A 20,084-nucleotide genomic window follows, 5' to 3' on the forward strand; every position below is an offset into this window, starting at 1 on the left:
GAGTGTAAAAACTGTGGCTTTTTGATGTTATCAAAACATCAAATACAACTTTTTACTGTACTTTACTGTAATGAAATATTAAAAGAGGTGTATTTCAGAATATACAGCTAATTGTAAAAAGCCTGCGAGATGAGAAAGATTATGCTAGACATTGGACTCATGCATATGAACTCGCTGCAGCGGACAAGGAAAGATACAAGTTTGTTTCACTGTTAAAATCTACAAAAACCTAACTGATTATACATCCACTTAATGGTCCCATCCCCCCCCCCCCCCACACACACACACTATTTATAAACTAATAGAAATGGTTTAGTCCGAATACACTAATACTTTTGATATGTCAATCGTTAAATATGCTGTATGCCAGCATAATGGTGTAAGATCTTCCAGCAGGGGATAACTGCAGAATTCAACCAGCCAACTACTGACCTCTTGAGCCCAACATAGCAGCAGATAAGCTCCTATCCAAGTGACTTCATTTTATTATAGTTTTAGCAGACACACTCGCAGTCAGAGTGCCTTATGATGCATTACTGGCACGTGGCAATTTATTGTGTTCCCAGTGGTTCATTGTATGAAGTCAGGAAAGCATTTTGTAGTTTTCCATATAAAACAGGTATGTGTGTTTTATGGATAAAGTTCTACTAGGCCTTTATGACTGCATAGCATTGCAGCAAACCTGATGTGTGTGAGCATGAGCTAAATGGTGAGAGAGGTTGTGTGCGAAAAAAAATGTAAAAAAACTCAAGGTTTAAGTTCTATATATACATTCCACAAAATGCAGAATATACACAATATATGGGTCCATTTCAGCAGTAAAAATGCAACCATTGAGTCAGCACAACTGAATTTAGCCCTTACCTGCTCTTATTACAGCACTGACGTTGCACACGTTTCCAGTAGCCCTTCGTCATAATTCATTTTTCCAGTACAAATCATCTTTAGAGGCCCATTCAGTCCAACATAAATGCTGTAATTCTTTTGATTTACTGATCTATAAGACTCTTATTGCACCTGCAGCTGATTCAATGATCTCCTGGTGCCCTTGATTTAGTGATTCACATATTCTCTATGAAGCAGTTATGCTCAAGTATATTAGAGCCCATATCAATTACCTAAAATAATTACTCTAATTTATTTCATTTTTTAAATAACGTCCTGAGTTTCTCTTGTGGTCTGTGGGGAATGGCTTAAACCATACAGCTGCATGCCAGTAATAAAAGTAGCTTAAAGGCAAAATTACAATTTCTCTTTTGCCATATGTATTACACATTAATGCTCTGAGTTCAATTCACTTTTCTGCTTAAAAATCTTTGAAATTTACATAGTTTAAGTGCCCTACTATTTATTTTTTTATTCATTTATTTTACTGTAAGTAGTGTATATTTTTTTCACTTTGGCAATTGCTATCGGTACAGGTTAACTTGTATTAAACTTGGAAAGTCTCTTTAAAATAAAAATATATTGTTATTAATATATATTATACTTAATAGCCTGATTCCTACTTTGTGATAAGTCCCCTCATCCTCACCTAGCACTTGACTATTGTTAAAATTAATATTAATCCAAGTGTTTTTATGACTGGAAGACTAATCTTTCTTTTTTTCTCTCACTGTATGAAGTTTACAGACATATAAACACACTTGCTCACATTGGAATCGCGAGGCGCGTGTGCTCTTAAAACAGCATGTGCACACCAATGACACGCCATGCGTTTAATAACAGCACCACTGCCGTGAGCCAGTCTCAAGCAGGAGTTACAAGAGTACAGAGAGATCGACAGAGAAGGGTCTGCAGAGGAAATAGAGTGTGAAGGATAATGTAACAAACAATAGAGAGGGAAATGTATCAAACTGATCTGTAGTCTGTCTCTCTGAACTCTCTCTGATCTTACGGGGGCTTGCGATGTGTGTAGCATCTGATCTATACTGTGTTCTTGCCAGTTATCTGGAGAGTATATCTGTGTTTTTTAGTAAGTGTGTAAAATCACTTTATCTCTCAATGCTCAATTCTCCTCTTCTGTCCTTTTTGGTTTAAATTGCAGATCCATCTGATGGCTGCATTTTGTTAACTGTAATGTCACCACTAGATGGCAGCAGTGCGCTTTAGGATTATCACATAGCAGCATATGATTGAGTCTCCAGCATACCATTCATTGTGATCAGGTGTTTTTTTTTTTTTTTTCGCTCCTCTCCATAAGGTTTCTTGTTCCAAGAACCTGATACTGTGTGATCTATTTAGAGGCAGCGCAAGTATGGTTGCCCCCACCTTCCTCTTTCCATCTCTCAGTTTTTCATTTGTTCTTTCGGGCCACTGGTTACAGGTCTTTGGGGTGACATAAAGGTTTCAGGTGCTTTCGGTGCCGCAGCACGGATCAGGGCAGGCACAGGGCCCTGGACGGAAAAAAGCAGAAATTGGAATTGATTTTGGGAACATTTGGGGCTAATGTATCTCTGTCTCTTCGCTGCTTCCTCTGTTCCTTTGCCTCACATCTTCCATCTTTGAACTCATTAGATATTACAGATATTACAGCGTAAGCTCAGTTTGAAGGGCTTGTCCTGTTTAAACCTTTTATTTGTACATGCATTCTTACGTTAAACCTCTGTATTTTAATATATCCTAATCTTTTGTTAACATTTAATAACCTAAATGTATTTTATTATCTTTTATAGATTTGCCAATGACATAACCAAGGATTTGCAGACTCTTCCTGGGGTTGAGTCGACCATCCCCAGCGCTGCTGGATTTTTGTGGTAACGTTGTGAAGTTGAAAAGGAAGCAGATTTGCCAGGCACCATGCCGGCCCTCTCCAGCAGAACGGGCAGTGAGATAGGTACTATTTATTTGTTTTTAAATGTTTTTAAAAGAAACCGCTTATTCTTATTCTTATTTATTTGATCAAAAATAGAGTAAAAAATGCTTATATTGTGAAATGTTACAAGTGAAATAACTGTTTTCTATTTGAATATATTTTAAAATGTAATTTATTCTTGTGATGACAGCTGAATTTTCAACACCCATTAGTCCAATCTTCAGTGCCACATGTTTATTCAGAAAACTGTATAATGTGCAGATTTGGCGCACAAGAAACATTAACTTATTATTATCAATGTTGAAAACAGTTGTGCGGCCTAATATTTTTTGGAAACTGTGATCATTTGGTTTTTTTTAATTCAAAGGGGTCCTATGATGTTTTTTCACTTTTTCAACTTTAGTTAGTCTGAAATGTTGCCGTTTGAGTATTAAGATCTGCAAAATTACAAAGCTCAAAGTCCACTTCAAAAAGAGATATTTAACAGAAATCACTTTTCTAAAACTACAACAAACGACCCATGATATCACAAATATCGATGAATGAGATGAGACCTTTTTGAGCTGCACTAGAGAAGGCAATCAGTGTTATCACTATGTCACACTATGAGACACACTAGCTGGAACTATTTATATATTATATTATATTATATTAAATTATATTATACTGTAGGTGTTGTAATAATGTAAAATATGTGAAAAATAATGTGTTTTTCAAGTAACCTAGTATGAGAGCCTGTTCTAGTACACCCCCAAAACAAAATCAAGACTTTTGTAAAAGAGCATAATAGGACTAGTGGTCGACCAAATTTATTTTATTTTTTTTTGACAGCCGATGCCGATATATTGGAAAGCAGAGGGGCTGATATAAAGTCAATAAAAATGTTTTTTTTTTTTAAATTATTATTCATATTTAACAAATATGAATAATAATTAAATTTGGATTATAAAATAAATGTGTAAAATAAAAATACTTTGGATGACAAAGTATTTTCATAAATATTTAATTAAAAAAAAAAGCAAACACTTTAACCAAATCTTGATTGGGAATCATAATTTTCAAATAAAGCTAAGGTAACACTCATTTTACATACAGCACACAGTGAAAATGACATGAATATGACTGTGGGCAAATGCATGAAGTGAAGCATTATTTGAAATCACAAGTTTAAAGTTTAAAGCATTCAATTCAAACGGACTGACTGTCACACAGAGAACACACGATCATGCTGGATAAAAATACACACTTCACAAAATCTCACAGCTGGATTCGATTAAGTTTGCAAGGTTTGTGAAATAAAATGTTCATTAGTCATTCAAAGATTTGTTTAAGTTATATAAATGCATATTTGCTTAGTAATAGAAAGGCAAACATTATAATACTTTCTCGTTTGCCATCAACATTAATAATATAAAAACAATAGTTATAATACTTTCTGTACACTTTAATTCCTTTGTTTAACCGTTCTATCTGATTATTAGACAGACTTCTATCCGTATTAGGCAGAACTGTAAACAATGACAGTAAACGAGAGCGAGAGTGTGAGCACTGTGTGCTCTGGCGCTGCCATTCTAAGTGCCATCAAAATAAAAGTCAGACACCCCGTCAAAATAAAAGAGACCATCGGCCAAGCAGAAAAACTTACCGGCCGATGTCAATATTTGAAAAATGCCAGATATCGGCTGATATCTATCGCCCTTGGCGCTATCAGTCGACCACTAAATAGGACTGCTTTAAATAGAGTTCAAAAGAACAGAATTTATATTAAAAGAAAAGACATTTATAAATGATGAAAAAGATTTTCAGTCACTTTTAAACAATTTAATAGTAATGTTTTCGGTGTTTGGAGGCCATACTGCTATATAATTTGTAACTCAGATATACACTTTCTCTTCTCTTCTCTTTTTTTTCCTCTGACCAAATCCCTCACTCAGTTCATTTCCTTTATAAAGAAGGGATTACCAAGTGAATGTAGTCCATTAGAAACTAATACCTAGTTGGGGTATAAAAGTCTGAGGGACGAGCACAAGGTTGCTGGGAGACATTTGGTATGGTTAGGTTACGTCTGCTGTGCATGATTCTGTCTTGCCCAACAGGTTTTTAATGAACACTTTGAAAGCCCAGTAAGCCACTGTGGAGCTGATAGATTAGAATCATTATACCTCTGGTGCCCAGAACGTTATGCCACTGCTCTTAATGTGTTAATGGCTGCTGTGCTGTTGTTGGACATCTGACATATGCCCCCACCACCCCCATCTCTCACACACACACTTGCACACTTCATTCATAAGGCAGGAAATTGAGGTTTAATCACCAAAGCCCACTATAAATTGATCAAGGATGATTGCCACAAAGTTATTAGCTTGTTTCTGGCTCCTCTGGATCTGGTTCTCTCTCACTGAAACTCTCCTTCACACAGTGCCTGTTCTGTTCTAGTCTCATTCCTCTGTATTGACATGAAATGCTGTTCTTTTACCCCATCAGATGTATCCAGTTTTTTTGTGTGGGTGTTTTGCTTCCTTGTGGCATTTGATTTCACTACCCTTGGGTGTCCTTGTGCTGACAGACCCATCCACCCACTACCTGTAAAATGTGTATGTGAGAGAACGAGAATCTGGTGTTGATGTCATATGATAAATGACTGTAATTCCTCTTGAATCAACTGCAAACTCAATCATCCTGTGCACTTCAGCTCACAGTCTACTGTTATACATAGTCATGAATCATGATATTTTTTTCCCTCCTAATTTCAGTCCAGATCAGTTCTGAATTATTTTTGTTTGTTTGTTTATGGTTTTCTTCCTTTTTAATTAACTTTAGTGCATTGTATTTATATTATTTGTATTATATATTTTATATATGAAAAATAAACAAATTAACAAATTTATTTTTAAATGTAAATGTTTTGTCATTTTTTTTTAATTCATTTATATAATTTAATTTATTTTAAATATATGATTTAAAAAAAACAAAAAAACAAATATTTAAAACAAACAGCCATGCATTTAAAATGTATGAATACGTTTAAAATACATTTGTTTCTTAGTATTTATTTTGTTAAATTAGATTTTTATTCATTAATTTTTATCACTTTTATATTATTTTCTTTTATAATGTCATTTATTTATTATTTTGAGAAGCAGGAGTGGTTGTTCAGAGGGGTAGGTTGTCATTGTTTTCTCTCTCCATTCAGTCGCAGTGAAAGGAAAGCTCATTCCGTGGTTTGGTCCTCAGAGCTGCACTCCCACCTGCCTTCTCTACAGTCTGTTAGCCTGATCACTTTGAATCTGCCCTTTGATTGGAGCATCATAGCCCCTTACCAGGTTTTTATGAGCCGTATGAAGTTTTTACTGTGTTATTCTGGGCTGGCCTGCTCGTCTAATTATGATAACTCTCCCCAAGACCTCACTAAAAAGAGAAGAGCGCCATGTAGGCTCGAGAGAGACAAAAAGGGACACTTGGGAAATTTTAAGGACAGAAGTTCTTTAGCAGATAAGCCTCCACTAATGAAGATGAATTGATGTGTGACAGGTTTTATGCGTGAAGCTATCTGTGCAGGTATTCTACTTGAAACTGGAATTTGTTTTTTGATTAGTGTGTGTGTGGATACACTTATTTCCATAAGTCCTGTTCAGAAACAAGTGTATGGTGTAATGATGCTATTGTGCATAACGAGATCCATATTGAGCTCCATATTGTTTATCGTTCAGGTGCTGAGTCTCTCTTATGGCTTCAGCAGAGCACCGGCTGAATATGGCTGCAATGAGGGATATGACAGGAATGGCCATATTAAATTTCTTCTCGGCTAACAGTAAATTTTTCCATTCTGATGTCAAGAATGCAGAGCATCTGGGAGCAGAGGACAGAACGAAAGAGAGGGAGGGCGAGAGGAACGTTAGTAGCGGCAGCAGCATTCGCTTTGGGAGCACTTTATCGATTTCCAGCCATTTATCCTGCTCTTTTCCATCTCTTTTTCTTTTTCTCTCTCTCTACTGCCACAGGGATACAGAACTGTAACACAAGGATTTGTTGCCACTGGAATAGCTCCCTGTTTCCAGTTACATCAGAATGAAAATTTCCACTTCATTTTACCAAATGCAGGAGAAAGGAGAGGGAGAAAATCAGAAGGACAAGGAATTTCATTTATTTGTATTTTATTTTTATGTCTCTATTTTCAAAGGTTAAAGATATCTGTCGATGTAGACAAGCAGAATGAATATGGATCTGAATATCTGGTATGCTAAAAGGTTCTGAACATATTTATACAGTTGCAACAAAAACGTTATTTTTGTAGATATGCAGAAGTCTTTATCATAGTACTGGGGTGTTGCTGGGAGGGACATTTTAGCCCAAGTCAAAAGAGGCCAGTGTTACGTGATATTTTGGCCTCATATGGAACCGGTCCCTTCTTCAATGTAATAGCTATAATTTCAAAAACCCAACTTTAAATTCAAACTTGTCAGTTGTAGTCTTCTGTTATTTTTCTGCTGTGATTTGAGCTCTGATATAGACATGAAATGTGTACTGTCACAAGGAATCAGTGTGTGATTGGACCAAATCTTTCCAACAGGTGTTCAGATGGCTGCTTCAGGATCACATTCCCTTCTGTTCTGTGTAATCGCAGTAAAATAACAGAAATTCTGGACTCCGGAGATGCTCATGTTGAGGGATGGTTTGACCTTGGCTACTGTGCAGCTAGATCAGAAAAGAAGCAAAAAAGCCAATTTTTTCTGTCTCCACATGTTGACAAGCACTTAATGGCTCCAGAATGGAAGAAAAAAAAAGACCCAGGAATGACTGACTTAGGAATTTAGGAAACAAATGAACAGAATTGTGCAATATACTTTGTCATTCAAAATAAATATTTCGTTTTATTCAGCAAGGATGCATTAAATTGATCAAACACGCCAGTTAAGACATTTATAATGTTGCGTAAGTGGAGCACCAAATCAGCATAATTTCTGAAGGATCATGTGGAACTGGAGACTAGAGTGATGTCTGCTGAAATATCAGATTAGCATCGAAAGAATGGCACTTTAAAATACATAAAAATATTAGTATATTGCCACATATAAATGTCCATCACCAATGGCGATTTGATTTTAAAGGGATAGTTCACCCAACAATGTTAATTCATTCATTCAGAAGTCATTAATTACTTGCCCTCATGTCTTACCAAACCGTTAAGACCTTTGTTCATCTTCGGAACACAAGATGAACATTAAGATATTTTTAATGAAATCCGATGTGTACGATTTTATTAATAAAATATCCAAAAACTACTTGCACAGTGTGATATACTGCATTTCATGCAATTGTGTATTTATGGTATCCCAAAAGTTCCCGAAGATTTGTAAATCCAGAGAATTTCCAATTTTAAATAATGCCGTGATCAATGACATAATATCTGCAATATCCTCAGTTTACGCTACTAGAAACTATGGTAACACATGGACACAAATGTTGCTGTACAGTTATTAAACTAAATCAATTACGGGTGTCGCGGATAAAATAAAAAAATTACATGTTAAGTGTTGTCTGCAGCATTAAATTTAAATCTGCTCAGTGTTGCACCATTATTATTATTTTTTTATGTTTTTTCAGTGCTACGCATTATAAACCAATCACACACAAGTGTGTTGAGCTTATGACTGCAGTGGCCAATCAGAGGCATTCAGATTAGTTTTTTTTTCAATGGCTGACTGAAATCAGCTCTCATGCACATTTTCTCATAGAAAACCACTAAGTGCAGATGTAAGTATAATATAAGAGATTATGGACTATTTTAACAATGTCCTTACCTTTCTGGGCCTTGAACATGTTACTTGCGTTGCTGTCTATACAGGGTGAGAAAGATCTCAGATTACATAAAAAATGTCCTAATTTGTGTTCCAAAGATGAATGAAGGTCTTACAGGTTTTGAACGAAATGAGGGTGAGTAATAAATGACAGAATTTCCTTTTTGGCTGAAATATCCCTTTAGATTAATGCCACAAATGTATATATTTTGTCACATTTGCAAGCATTTACAATGCAAAACAGTATAAGTTATGTTTTTTTTTTTTTTGCTAAAAGCAATAAGTAGAATAACAGGATATGCAGTGTATACAGTATTGATGTATAGGACTAAACACAATTTAGTGTGTAGCTATGTGTGTGTATGATTGGAGTAGATGGTCCAGAACATGCTGGTATGTGTGAGATCCTGGGCAGGAACTCCATGCCTACTGTATACTCACAAAACATCTTAATGCTAAAAGTAGCTTATAACTAGCTGATTTAGGAGAAAATCGTACAATCGTACATGTTCTACAACATTTCTATGAGTAAATCTCCGACAGAGACTATCAGCCAATCACTGTGTGCATAGTTAGTAAGCATGCTGACACCATCCATAGCAATGAGGTCAACCCCACCATTACTTTTAGCTTAAGACTTCTCTCTATTCCTTAGTAAAAGTTTGTCTCAGCAGCTTTGTGATTTAGGTTTTAAGAGAAAACTCTTAGCTAAAAACTTTAACTTCTATTTAGGAGAACTCTTAGTGGTAAGGTAAAATGTTTTGTGAATATGGGCCCTGATGTGGTGGTGTGGTTTAAGAGACTGGAGCTGAGAACACAGCAATGAAACCTTGAAATGGACCCAGACTGCCAAATGAGCATGCATTTTTGTGTGCTTCATGCAAATCGGCCATTAAGAGACACAGATAACCCAAGAACAGATCAAAGGTTACAGCTTAACAGATATGAAGCTGGCTAGATGTATCTTATTTTGTATCTATATTTCTCTCTCTGTCTGTCTCTCTCTCCTACAATAATTTGTCAGCTCTGGAGGGCCTCTCTTTCTCTCTGTGGATGTAGGTTTTTCTGTTTTAGGAGGTAAATCAAAGAGAAAATGAATGGAAGTAAGCAGAGTGCAGCTGTTCTTGTTTTCACTTTTCCATTCAGTCGCTCTGTTTTCTCACTGACAGGCCTGAACCATGTTCTCTGAGTAGCACCTGAAATACTGACCCCGGAGGTGGTCTTATGCATGAGCGTGTGTTTGCCTGACATATATATTGCTTCACAGAGTCCGTCTCTCAGCGCTCGAAGGAGAGGAGCACGGCCCAGTGTTCATTTCCTGCCACACAGCTCACCGAGCCGTGTGTGTGAATCTTTTTGCACTATTGACTCTTGAACTCATCCAAACAAGACATTTAAAGAGAGCCATTTTTCTGTTTTCGAAATGTGGCCTGTGTTGTAAATCTATCCGGTTCTTTTTTTTCTGCCAGTTGTCCTCTTCCTGGCTAGTGTGAGGCCGACAGGAGCCAGACAGGGAGCAAACCGAGCATATTTCCCATGCGGACAGCCTCTTTTGTGGCATGCGTTTGTGTGTTTGCATGTGCTATCCTTGTTTCTTTTTACAGGTCTGTGTGTGAATGTCTTAAAATGTCTTGTGTTGTTCCAGAAAACCACCATGTTTGCGTGCATGTGCACTTAAAGGCTTGTGCGCATCTGTTCATGTTGTGTTAACTCCAGACAGTTTGGATGACCTCGCTGTTTTCCTGACAGGCTGTGTAATTAAAGTTGCTCTCCATGCCCTGCACTGCTGACCCATAATGTTGCGAATTTGAAAAGCAAGGCCTTCCGTCTTCCACTCCGCCCTGTTGTACTCCAGCTCCGCCATTGATGTCTAAAGAACGCTGTTATTTTCTGGAGGCCACTGGGAAGTGTAGGCGTGTGAAAAGGAAACGCTGCATTCTTTCACATCCCATCTGATATATTTGGCCTGGCAGCCAATAATGGTTAGTTTACACGGATCCTTTAATAGGCTGCTGGGACATAAGGTTAGATGTTGACTGCTAAACTCAGCCTGTGTCTTGATGGTCAGCAGTCGGAAGAACAGTGTTGTAGAATGACTGACTAAAAGTATTGGTGAGTAGCGTGACAGTATCTCAGCTGGGCAAACAGGGTAGCTTTTCCAGTAACAAGCTGCTTTGACCAATAAGTGGTTAAGTGAGAGACAGTGCTGTTTTTAATGTCACGTTGCAGCTGAGTTAGCTGTGGCTATAATCAAATTTGCTTGGTGAATCTATTCAAACAGTTACTGTAAAAGGAAAAAAATAGATTCCCAGATTTAGGATTCATGGAACTTGTCATTTTCATTGTCGTTGTCATTGTGCAGCATTTTACCTGTTCCTTTTAGGAGAACCTTTGTTTAAAGACAGCTGTTTGTGACAGTTTTAAACCGGCATTGTGATTTAGGGGAAGATTACATAGTAATTTTCTGTTTTACAGTGTAAATGTATGATTTCGGTACCTTGTATGTAATATTGTCACATACATTTAAAAAAAATTGCACATTTAAAAAAATATATTATTGTCCCCTTGAAGGTAGGCTATACTTATAGTATAGTTTGCACATAAATAAATAGTACTTGCAGCATGTTAAAATCATGTGGACTTACTTTGTGTTTTAAATGTACCTTTAGTGTAAAACCTTTTTTGTACTGTATTTTTTTTTTTTTTTTTTTTTGGCTTGATTTAAAATTTACCTACATAAAATTAGATGCATTTTAGCAGGGGATAAAGTAAAAGTAAAGGCAAGGCAAGGCAAGGCAAGTTTATTTATATAGCACATTTCGTACACAATGGTAATTCAAAGTGCTTTACATAAAAGAAAGTAAACAAGAACTTTAGAAAAGACAATGTGTCTCGATCACTAAGCATGTGTTTGCAGGAATTTTGTTACATTTATTTATGAATGTTTTAATAAATGTTTAACAAACTAACATTTATTCAAAATTAATGAAAAAAATTGTAGGAACAATTGAAACAACAGTATTTACATACTCTGAGTGGCCTTATTTATAATCATGTTAAGAAGAATCATGTAAGTTACACCCCTAGTATGTATGTATGTATGCATTTATGTACAGTTGCAAATCAAAATTATTCAACCCCTTTGACCCTCAAGGCATTTTGCTGCGGCAAACAAAATTTTATGAAACAATTTAACAAAGGCATCAGTAAAGTATTAGAGAGAGTTTGTTAATACACTTTTGAGTGATTCTGAGAATGGAACACTGATGAATCATTATGAAATTCAAATTGGCTCTAAACATTCATGTTCAAAATTATTCATTTGACACACTTGCCCCGCCCCAGACCTATGTGGATCATCTGTTATTTCATACAGTCGACTGATGTCTAATATGAGGCAGAGCAACAACTTACTGCGTGATGGAGCCTAGAGGATATGCCTAAAATTCAAGATATGGCTCAAAATGCCCGTTGAGTGAGTGCAAATGTGATGCATCTTATACAACAGTTCATTAAGAAGTTAATATTGTGTTATTTTAGACACAATGTTGCCTGTTTTGCTCAGTTTTGCCAACAAGAAGGTAAAGACAAAGCAGAACTGTTCATCTCCGAGCAACCCGCAGCGTTTTGATCTAATTTCTTAATCCATGTTTTGAACGAATTTGGTAAACCATTTGGCACGTTGAACCATTGGCATATGCATTGTCTTTGAAGTGGCTGCACAGACCGATTGGTGTATGACATCAAAGTACCGCGAGAATGATTCAAAAGCACAAGGAGTCGTCTGCTCTCTAAAGCTCTTGCGGTTATTTGATGTCACACACCGATCAGTCTGATGGTGATGACCCACTTCAAGTTGAACAAGCCTAATGATTCAATGAACCATTCATAAAGAACCATTTTCTTCACTCCTGAATGAATCAGCCATTTGAACGAATCAAATGAATGAATAAATGACTTGATAACTTAATCATTAAGACATTTACCACCACTTACTGGCAGTTTTAGTTTATTATTTAGAGTATCATTTCATTAAAGAAATAATTTAATATTTTCATAGTAATAATCATACAATTAAGAAAATTAATTATTAAAGTTATAGTTCACCCAAACAAAAATTACAATTCTGTCATCTGTCATCATTGGTCCAAAAGAGTAGGCTATACTGTATGTGATCGATTTTATCAAACAAAATATTTCTTGCTGAACCTTCTTTTTGTAATGCCTGTTTGATGCTTTATACAACAATGACTTGAAATGATCTTTTCCAGGATATTCGTATTGACTTTAAATTATCCTTTCCAGGATATCAGTATCTGAATCGGCGGTCATAAAAACCATATCGGTCGACCTCTAATTTTCTGTGTGTTTTTTTTACATGTATATAAGCATGTCAAAGATATTATGGTGTGTTTATGCTTGGTAAACATCACAGACATTTTGATTCACAGTTCCAGTTGTGATTCCTAGAAAAACAGGCAGTAGCCAACAAAGGGAGGAAGTAAGATACAGCCTGGGAGAGGAACGTTTTTACAACCCTCAGTTTGACCCATTGGGCATGCTAAAGTAAACCATGATGTTGTCATTGTTATTTTATTAGTGTACTGATGTTTGATAGCTATAATAATGTCACATCATGTTAGAAGGTTTCACTGAAGAATAATCTTTATAGCCTATCTGTCATGCCTCAGGTGTCTGTGTTAATTCAGATTTTCTGGGTCTTGTTTTTATCTGTCTGTATTTTCTCTTTGGGTATTGGCTGTGTGTGTCTGGGTGTGTAATGTGTTTCCTGTATTTCCTCTGCAGGTCTGTATGAGCTGTTGTCTGTACTGCCGTCTCAGCTGCAGCCTCATGTAGAGAGCGCAGATGACCGCTCTTTTCTACACGCTATGTTTGGCGAGAGGAGTCTACATTCATTGGTCAAGGTGAGTGTGTGTTTGTGTGTGTGTGTGTCCAGTGTTAGACATAATCTAATCTATATTGTATCTATTGTATATCTATGTGTTGTAACACACTAGGTCACTAAATCTCTCTCTCTCATCTTGTTGCATCGATGATTGTGCGTTGTGTTGTTTAATTAGAGATTTATATTGAATGTTAACTTTTTTCGGACTTCAAATAGCATTTATGCCATGTTACTGCTAAATCAAAATCTGCGGTAAAGGCCAGTTTTAATTGTATTTGTAATTTAAATTCTTATCTTTCTTCCTTATTGAATTTTATTATCAGGCTTGTCCCTTTGAGTGTTGAAGTTTTCACATGCCACTTGTAGGAAATCAGTTTAGTCAGGTTGTGCAGTGCCTGTGCTTATCAAATTTCACTTTTTTTTTTTCAAATCTTTTTTGACTTGTCCATTTTTCTACCCCTCTGGTTTTATTTTTTTATTTTTTTGTCTTTTAATGGTCAGTTACTCATGTCATTGATACTATGGTACTTGGGCCCATTCGTAATACATTAAGTTGACTACTAATATGTCCCATTGTACCCTGGATTTTAAGTGCTGTGGACTGAGCTGGCTTGTGCTTTAGAAGTGCTCAACATAACCGTCTACCTGCAGAGGGAGAGGACTTCTGATTGGCAGGACAGCGAACCACAGTCTGAGCCAAAGACCTCTGCTCTCTTCTCTCTATGCAATTAAAGCAGGTTTTCACACTTGTCCAGCTGCACTCTGTTCCTCTGCCAAGTTGCCACTCCAAAGAGACTTACAGGAAATTTGACACAACCTGTAATTTCCACCTTGGTTAGGTGCATGTGTGTCTATATAAGACGTGAGAGAGATTTTCCTATAAAATAATTCTAGTGAAAGGTAAACCTGTTCTTTCCCAAAAAGTTTTAAGTCTTTACTATAAAGTTAGATCAGCTTAATTTTTTATTTTATTGCTATTACACTATTTTACACTTTTATATATGGATTTTTTGTGTGGATTTTTTATAGTAACCGCTTATCAGAGTCCGCTATGAGGTCTATGGAAACATGGGGAAAAGGGCTACCTGAGAACTTTGGCATGTAGTTATGGTTTTTGCAGATTTTTTTCTTACTTTTTTTTTATTTTGCTCATTTCATTTGACCTTGGCAAACCCAGTCAGAAAATAAATAAATAAACGGTTCTACTCTATATAGAAAGCTTTAATATGGTTAGAGTCAGGCAGTTTAAATCTCACACTTATCTACTTATCAGTTTATAGCACAGATGGATATATCTGCCCTACTGTTGAATCTGAGACGCTGAAAATGTATTTGTTGGAGACCCAGTCACTGGCAGTTCTGGCTATACGTTTTCCTACTTAACACCGAGCCACCATATTAATGTTTGTGAAGTCTCTTAATGAGCAGCTGGTGTCTGATTCCGATTCTTTATAATCCGTATTCTGCATCCAAAATAAATTCCCAGAGTAATACAAGCCTTCAGCATTCAGTGTCTGGACTCTGCAAGCTCCAGAGTCAACAACGGCATATCTCTATGCACACATACACACATATGCTTGAGTGAGAGTGTGTATTTTTTATGTGCACGCACATGTGCGTTTGTCAGAAATACTGAATGTGCTTGGGATGGAATGCAGACATATGTAGTATACTGTATGTTTAATCCATAAAGCCACTGACGTCTTACATTATACTCACAATTAGAGCACTAGTGCTTGGTTACAGACACAAGGGGCAAGGACAAGACCTCATCTGAGGAAAGCATTTCTCATACAAGCCAATGTGAGATCATATACTGCTTTTACATGACAGGCACATTTTTTCTTCTTCTTTCATAAGGAAAATGTGGTCTCCCAATTTTGGATCTTTCTGCTTGTGTTCACAATGCTGTAGCTTTCATAAATCTAAATTAGTGCATTTCAAGTGCCACACATACCATGAAAAAGTGCCATTCCTTCGGTTTTATGAGTTGTGAAACTAGATATTAGAAATGGGGAATGCCACACATCATTGCAAAGATGTTTTCCCTTCATTTCTGGAACAGATATACAGGTTTAAATGGTAATCTTATTGAAGTTTAAGTTCTGACATGTACCTTTTACCCAGAACATTAACCAGTGTATTTTTTGTACTTTTCATAAAGATGAGATAAAAAGGTATGTGTCACACCCGTCCTGGATGGTGGGGTTTGTGTAAACATCCCTCTTTGACAGGCATCTCACAGTCAAGCCCATCTGTCTGCAGGCTTTTCCTGTCTTGCTCTCTGAAGGTCTGTGATCAGTTTAAGCGTGAGGTGATGAGGTGCAGTAGGGCCGCTGGTGCGGTTATGGGCCATGCATCTGACCGTCAGAGTTACATGATCCAGCTGCTCTGGTCACTTTGAGACAAGCGGAAGAGAAGAGGTCAATATCATTTCAACTTTACGAATGTTAGCACTAGCCCAGAGCAGAAATACTATACTGCAAATGCATGCCATCGCCTTACAGCTCACTATCTCTCTGACCCTGTTTACATGTGGTGTTAAGATTTTTAATCCATCTCTTTTGAACACTTTCAACCAATTGGTTAAGGTCCATGTGTGGCCCTTTTCTGATCTGTAGATCTAAAATTACATAAGGATGTGCAATTTACATATGAATGTAATTTCTTTTACAGTATTTTTCTAATACTTTAAATTCTATTCTAAACTGTACATTTACAAGCATTGTCTGTAAGTTCACAACTTTTATACCATTAATGACAATTAAGAGTAATTTTCCTTTTTATACAGAATTCATATAAAATTATAAAAAGTAATCTGTAAATATACGTTTTTAGCTTGTTATAATAAAGATCTATGCACTTACTAATGGTTTAATATTCTTCTTTGTAATTTTAAGGTCAATCATCTTAGTTTTAAATTTAGCTATTTTTACATACAGAATCTTAGAAACGCCTAGTCTGTTTTTAAGAGTGCAAAGCTGCACTGCTGTCCAGGTTGAAACTTTCAGACCTCTGCCTGAACCAGTTTGAACCACACACCAGTTGATTCCAATTGCTTTACAAAGAAAATTTTGAATAGAGATGAGAAAAGCACACATTCTTTTGCAACCTCAAACTCCCCAAAAGCCACCCATCAGCTTTCACAAACACACTCATATGTCATACTAGCATTATATGTTATCTGATCACAATGTGCATTTGTTTGTAGTGTTTGAGAGAAACCCTAGAGACTTTTGAAACTAGAAAAAGCAGAACAAGTGGAAAAGGGTCTGAAAGTACTGGAATGTATCCCAGCATGCAATATGTGCAAAACACGCATTCAAATATGGACGATTTAGAATGCTTAATTTGTCAAATGTGCATGTCATTGTATTATAGAAAAAACATCTTGCTGTGAGGTGGCAGGACTAACAACTTGCCATCATGCTGCTGCAAGCACTACAGCGTTGAAATGAATGAAAGTATATGCTTCATGAAACTGTTCAGTTATTGTTGTATTAGGTGGACTGCAAGGCCGTCAGTGTTCATGATGGAACATTGCTCTGGCTACGAGCCATGCAGACTGTCACTTTCTGTGGTGAGAAGTTTAGCATTTTCAGTTTACATTGTCCTGTTTAACGATCAAGTTTGAATATACATCTGTTGGAGTGTGTGCAGCTGCTTGGCTTGTGCAGTTCTGCTTTGGTCGGTCCACTAGTAAATAATAGCTTTTACATTTATTATTTCATAGATTATTTTAAAACTGCTAAATTCATATTTTACGTAAAAAACGTGAATGTGGACACAAATGTGATATGTCACACATGGAATTCTGGGAATGCCAATTTATGACCTGTTCTTGTGTCTATTCTTATTCACTTCTCAAAACTGTAAATTTGACAATACATTTTATTGTAAAATTACGATGTGTCATTACAGTTTACCATATACTGTATAGTAAGTGAACTTGCTCTTAAATAATGTTATAGTTTTTTACTGTAGCATTTGTGTTGTACCATCATCATGTGGCCATATATTTGTATTTGTTTTTTTTAATTACAGTGGTAGTATAGACATTTATAACGTTAACAGACAAAAATGTTTTCAACATTGATCATATTGTGAGAAAGTTGTGGCATAATGGTTAGAGTCGGACTCATAACCCAAAGGTCTCTGTACCGGCAGGGATTGTAGGAGGGGGAGTGAATGTACAGTGCTCTCTCCCGTCTTCAATACCATGAGTGAGATGCCCTTGAGCAAGGCACCGAACCCCCAACTGCTCTCCGGGCACCACAGCAAAAAATTGATGCCCACTGCTCCGGCTGTGTGTTCACGGTGTGTGTGTGTGTGTGTGTTCACTTAGGATGGGATAAATGCAGAGCAATAATGCTGAGTATGGGTCACCATACTTTAAGGCTGTGATATTAATCGCATTTGATTGTCATGCGCATATTGTCAGTGAAGTCGGTCCCGTGATTAGTAGTAGAACACCATCACAGAATCATGACAATTGAATACAAATAAATGCACAGCCCTACAATTCTTGGCCACGTCACATTCACTTGAAAAAAAAAAATCTAAATATTTATGAGCACCAATTAACCATATTAGGATGATTTCATGTGACACTGAAAAATGGACAAATGGCTACTTTAAATTCAGCTTTTCTATCAAGGAATACATTACATTTTAAATTATATTAAGATTTTAATAATGTAAAATTTAATAGTATTGCTATTTTTACAGTGGATAAGCATATAAAAAACTTTGAACTAACCCCAAACTATTGTAACATTAGTGTAAGTTTTCCAAATCAGTCTAAAATAAGGTTTCCTTTCATCTAGAATGCTGTCTTAAGGCCCGTTCACACCAAGCACGATAACGATAAAGATAACGATAAAGATATAGTTCTAAATATCGTTCTCAATATTAAAGAATAGCAGAGTCCACACTACAACTATAACGATAAAGGCATAGAGAAACGGTATCATTGGAATCATTTCCAGAACGATTTTTTTCCAGCTGATGAACGATACAAACATTGACATCCAATCAGAATCCACCCTGCTATAACGAGCTTGAGGATTTAAAGCGGCAGACGCACGTGCGCTCTGAATACACAGATGATATCGTTCGCTGGTGTGGACGCTAATATCGTTATCTTTATAGTTCTCGTTCTTGGTGTGAACGGGGCTTTAGAAGGGGGCTGCTTATGTAGATAGTACCCAGCAAGGCTGAGCCTTTTTGTTTGATGCTTTCTATACTCATCTCCCTCTTCTTTGCCCATTTTTTTTTTCTCTCCTTTGTCAAATTCCTTGAATTCCACATCAAATTTCCTCTCCTCCATATCTGTCAACGTTCAGTGTAATTGTGTTTAAAGCTGTTTGTTTGGCTGCAGAATGCTCTTGGAGGACCCGGAGGCCAGACTGGCTGCCGTTTCTCTCACCTGCTTATGTTCTCCACTCATGTTTTTTCAAGGGCCTGTGGGTATTGAACGTCTGGTCCAAGAGGATTTAGACACGGCTCCATTGTAGCATGTGATCTGAACCTTGACCACAAAATATAGTGTGTTTACCGAAGCATCGCTTTGTTTATTCATGTGCTTTAATACTTATTTCTAAAGTGTCAAGCTGGAGATAAGTATAAATGACAACATTTTATGATGGCTATTCAAAGGAATCCCTAAATGTTGCGTTTTAGAGGGTGTTCACATCAGATGCATTATTTCAATCCGAAATAGTCGGACAGAATGCTACCATTTGCAAGGACCTCGAAGCAGTTTTAACTTGTACTGTATTTAGTTGTATTAGTTTTGAATTATATATTGCGGTCTCTAAATCCATCTTTTTTAAAGCATAAAAATATTGAAGCTATATGTGGTCAGTTCAGTGAGGAGAAACCACACTAATCGACTCAACTAGCCTAACAGCCATGACCGATTCACATTGTTTTTCATCCTACTGTGCAATTTTCAAGTCTGCAAAATGAAGCGATTGTTTATCGGTCTGCAAGGTCTCTGTGATGTAGTGGAATAATTGTGCACTAATGATTGAAGGTATTACTCTGATTCATTGCTCTCATTTCCTGCCCTCTCTTTACTGTGGAACGTGAGCTATGATCAGTGTAAGGGCTCTGTAATGGATTTTAAATGTCTGCTCCCTGGCGCTCCTCTGTGGACAGGCAGGTATCTGGAGAACGGCCCGAGCTGTAAATAAAAGCATTGAATCTCACTCAGCCTCTGATGGAATCTAAACTGTACAGAGCAAAACCGCTCCGCCACGGCTCAGACGGCCTAAACAGATGGACAGTTACGTTCCATCCTTCACCAGATCCCACATTCCATTCCTCCTCCACCAAGTGTGTATGAGTCTGTGTGTGTCTGAGTGGATAAGAAATATTATGTCTCTTTTCTTCGCCTGCGAGCGTGTTTGCCGGTGTGCGAGAGATTCCACTTCTACACCGCTGCTGTAGTAACAGACAGTGACCCCGTTCAGAGTTCAGTACGTGTTGAGGGTTGCAAACGGAGTGATGAAGAAAGCACAGATTGTTCGTCACGGGCCCCGGCAACAGTTCTTACCACGGC

The 20,084-nt window shown here is 36.9% G+C and overlaps 1 protein-coding gene across 4 annotated transcripts in view; it reads left to right on the top strand.

Annotated features, from left to right (window-relative positions):
- mpp7a (MAGUK p55 scaffold protein 7a) overlaps nucleotides 1-20,084 on the top strand; it is a 119,464-nt gene that overhangs the window by 31,844 nt on the left and 67,536 nt on the right. For 3 of the 4 annotated variants that reach the window (XM_052571632.1, XM_052571634.1, XM_052571631.1), the window contains exons 2-3: nucleotides 2,676-2,836; nucleotides 13,420-13,538. In XM_052571632.1, the coding sequence (XP_052427592.1) occupies nucleotides 2,800-2,836; nucleotides 13,420-13,538 (156 nt within the window). In that variant the 5' untranslated portion in view covers nucleotides 2,676-2,799. Of the gene's footprint in view, nucleotides 1-2,675; nucleotides 2,837-10,610; nucleotides 10,726-13,419; nucleotides 13,539-20,084 lie in introns of those variants that run through there. The other variant, XM_052571633.1, reaches the window with a different exon arrangement.

This window comes from Carassius gibelio, chromosome B12 (assembly GCF_023724105.1).
Source record: "Carassius gibelio isolate Cgi1373 ecotype wild population from Czech Republic chromosome B12, carGib1.2-hapl.c, whole genome shotgun sequence".
NCBI classification, from domain to species: Eukaryota; Metazoa; Chordata; class Actinopteri; order Cypriniformes; family Cyprinidae; genus Carassius; species Carassius gibelio.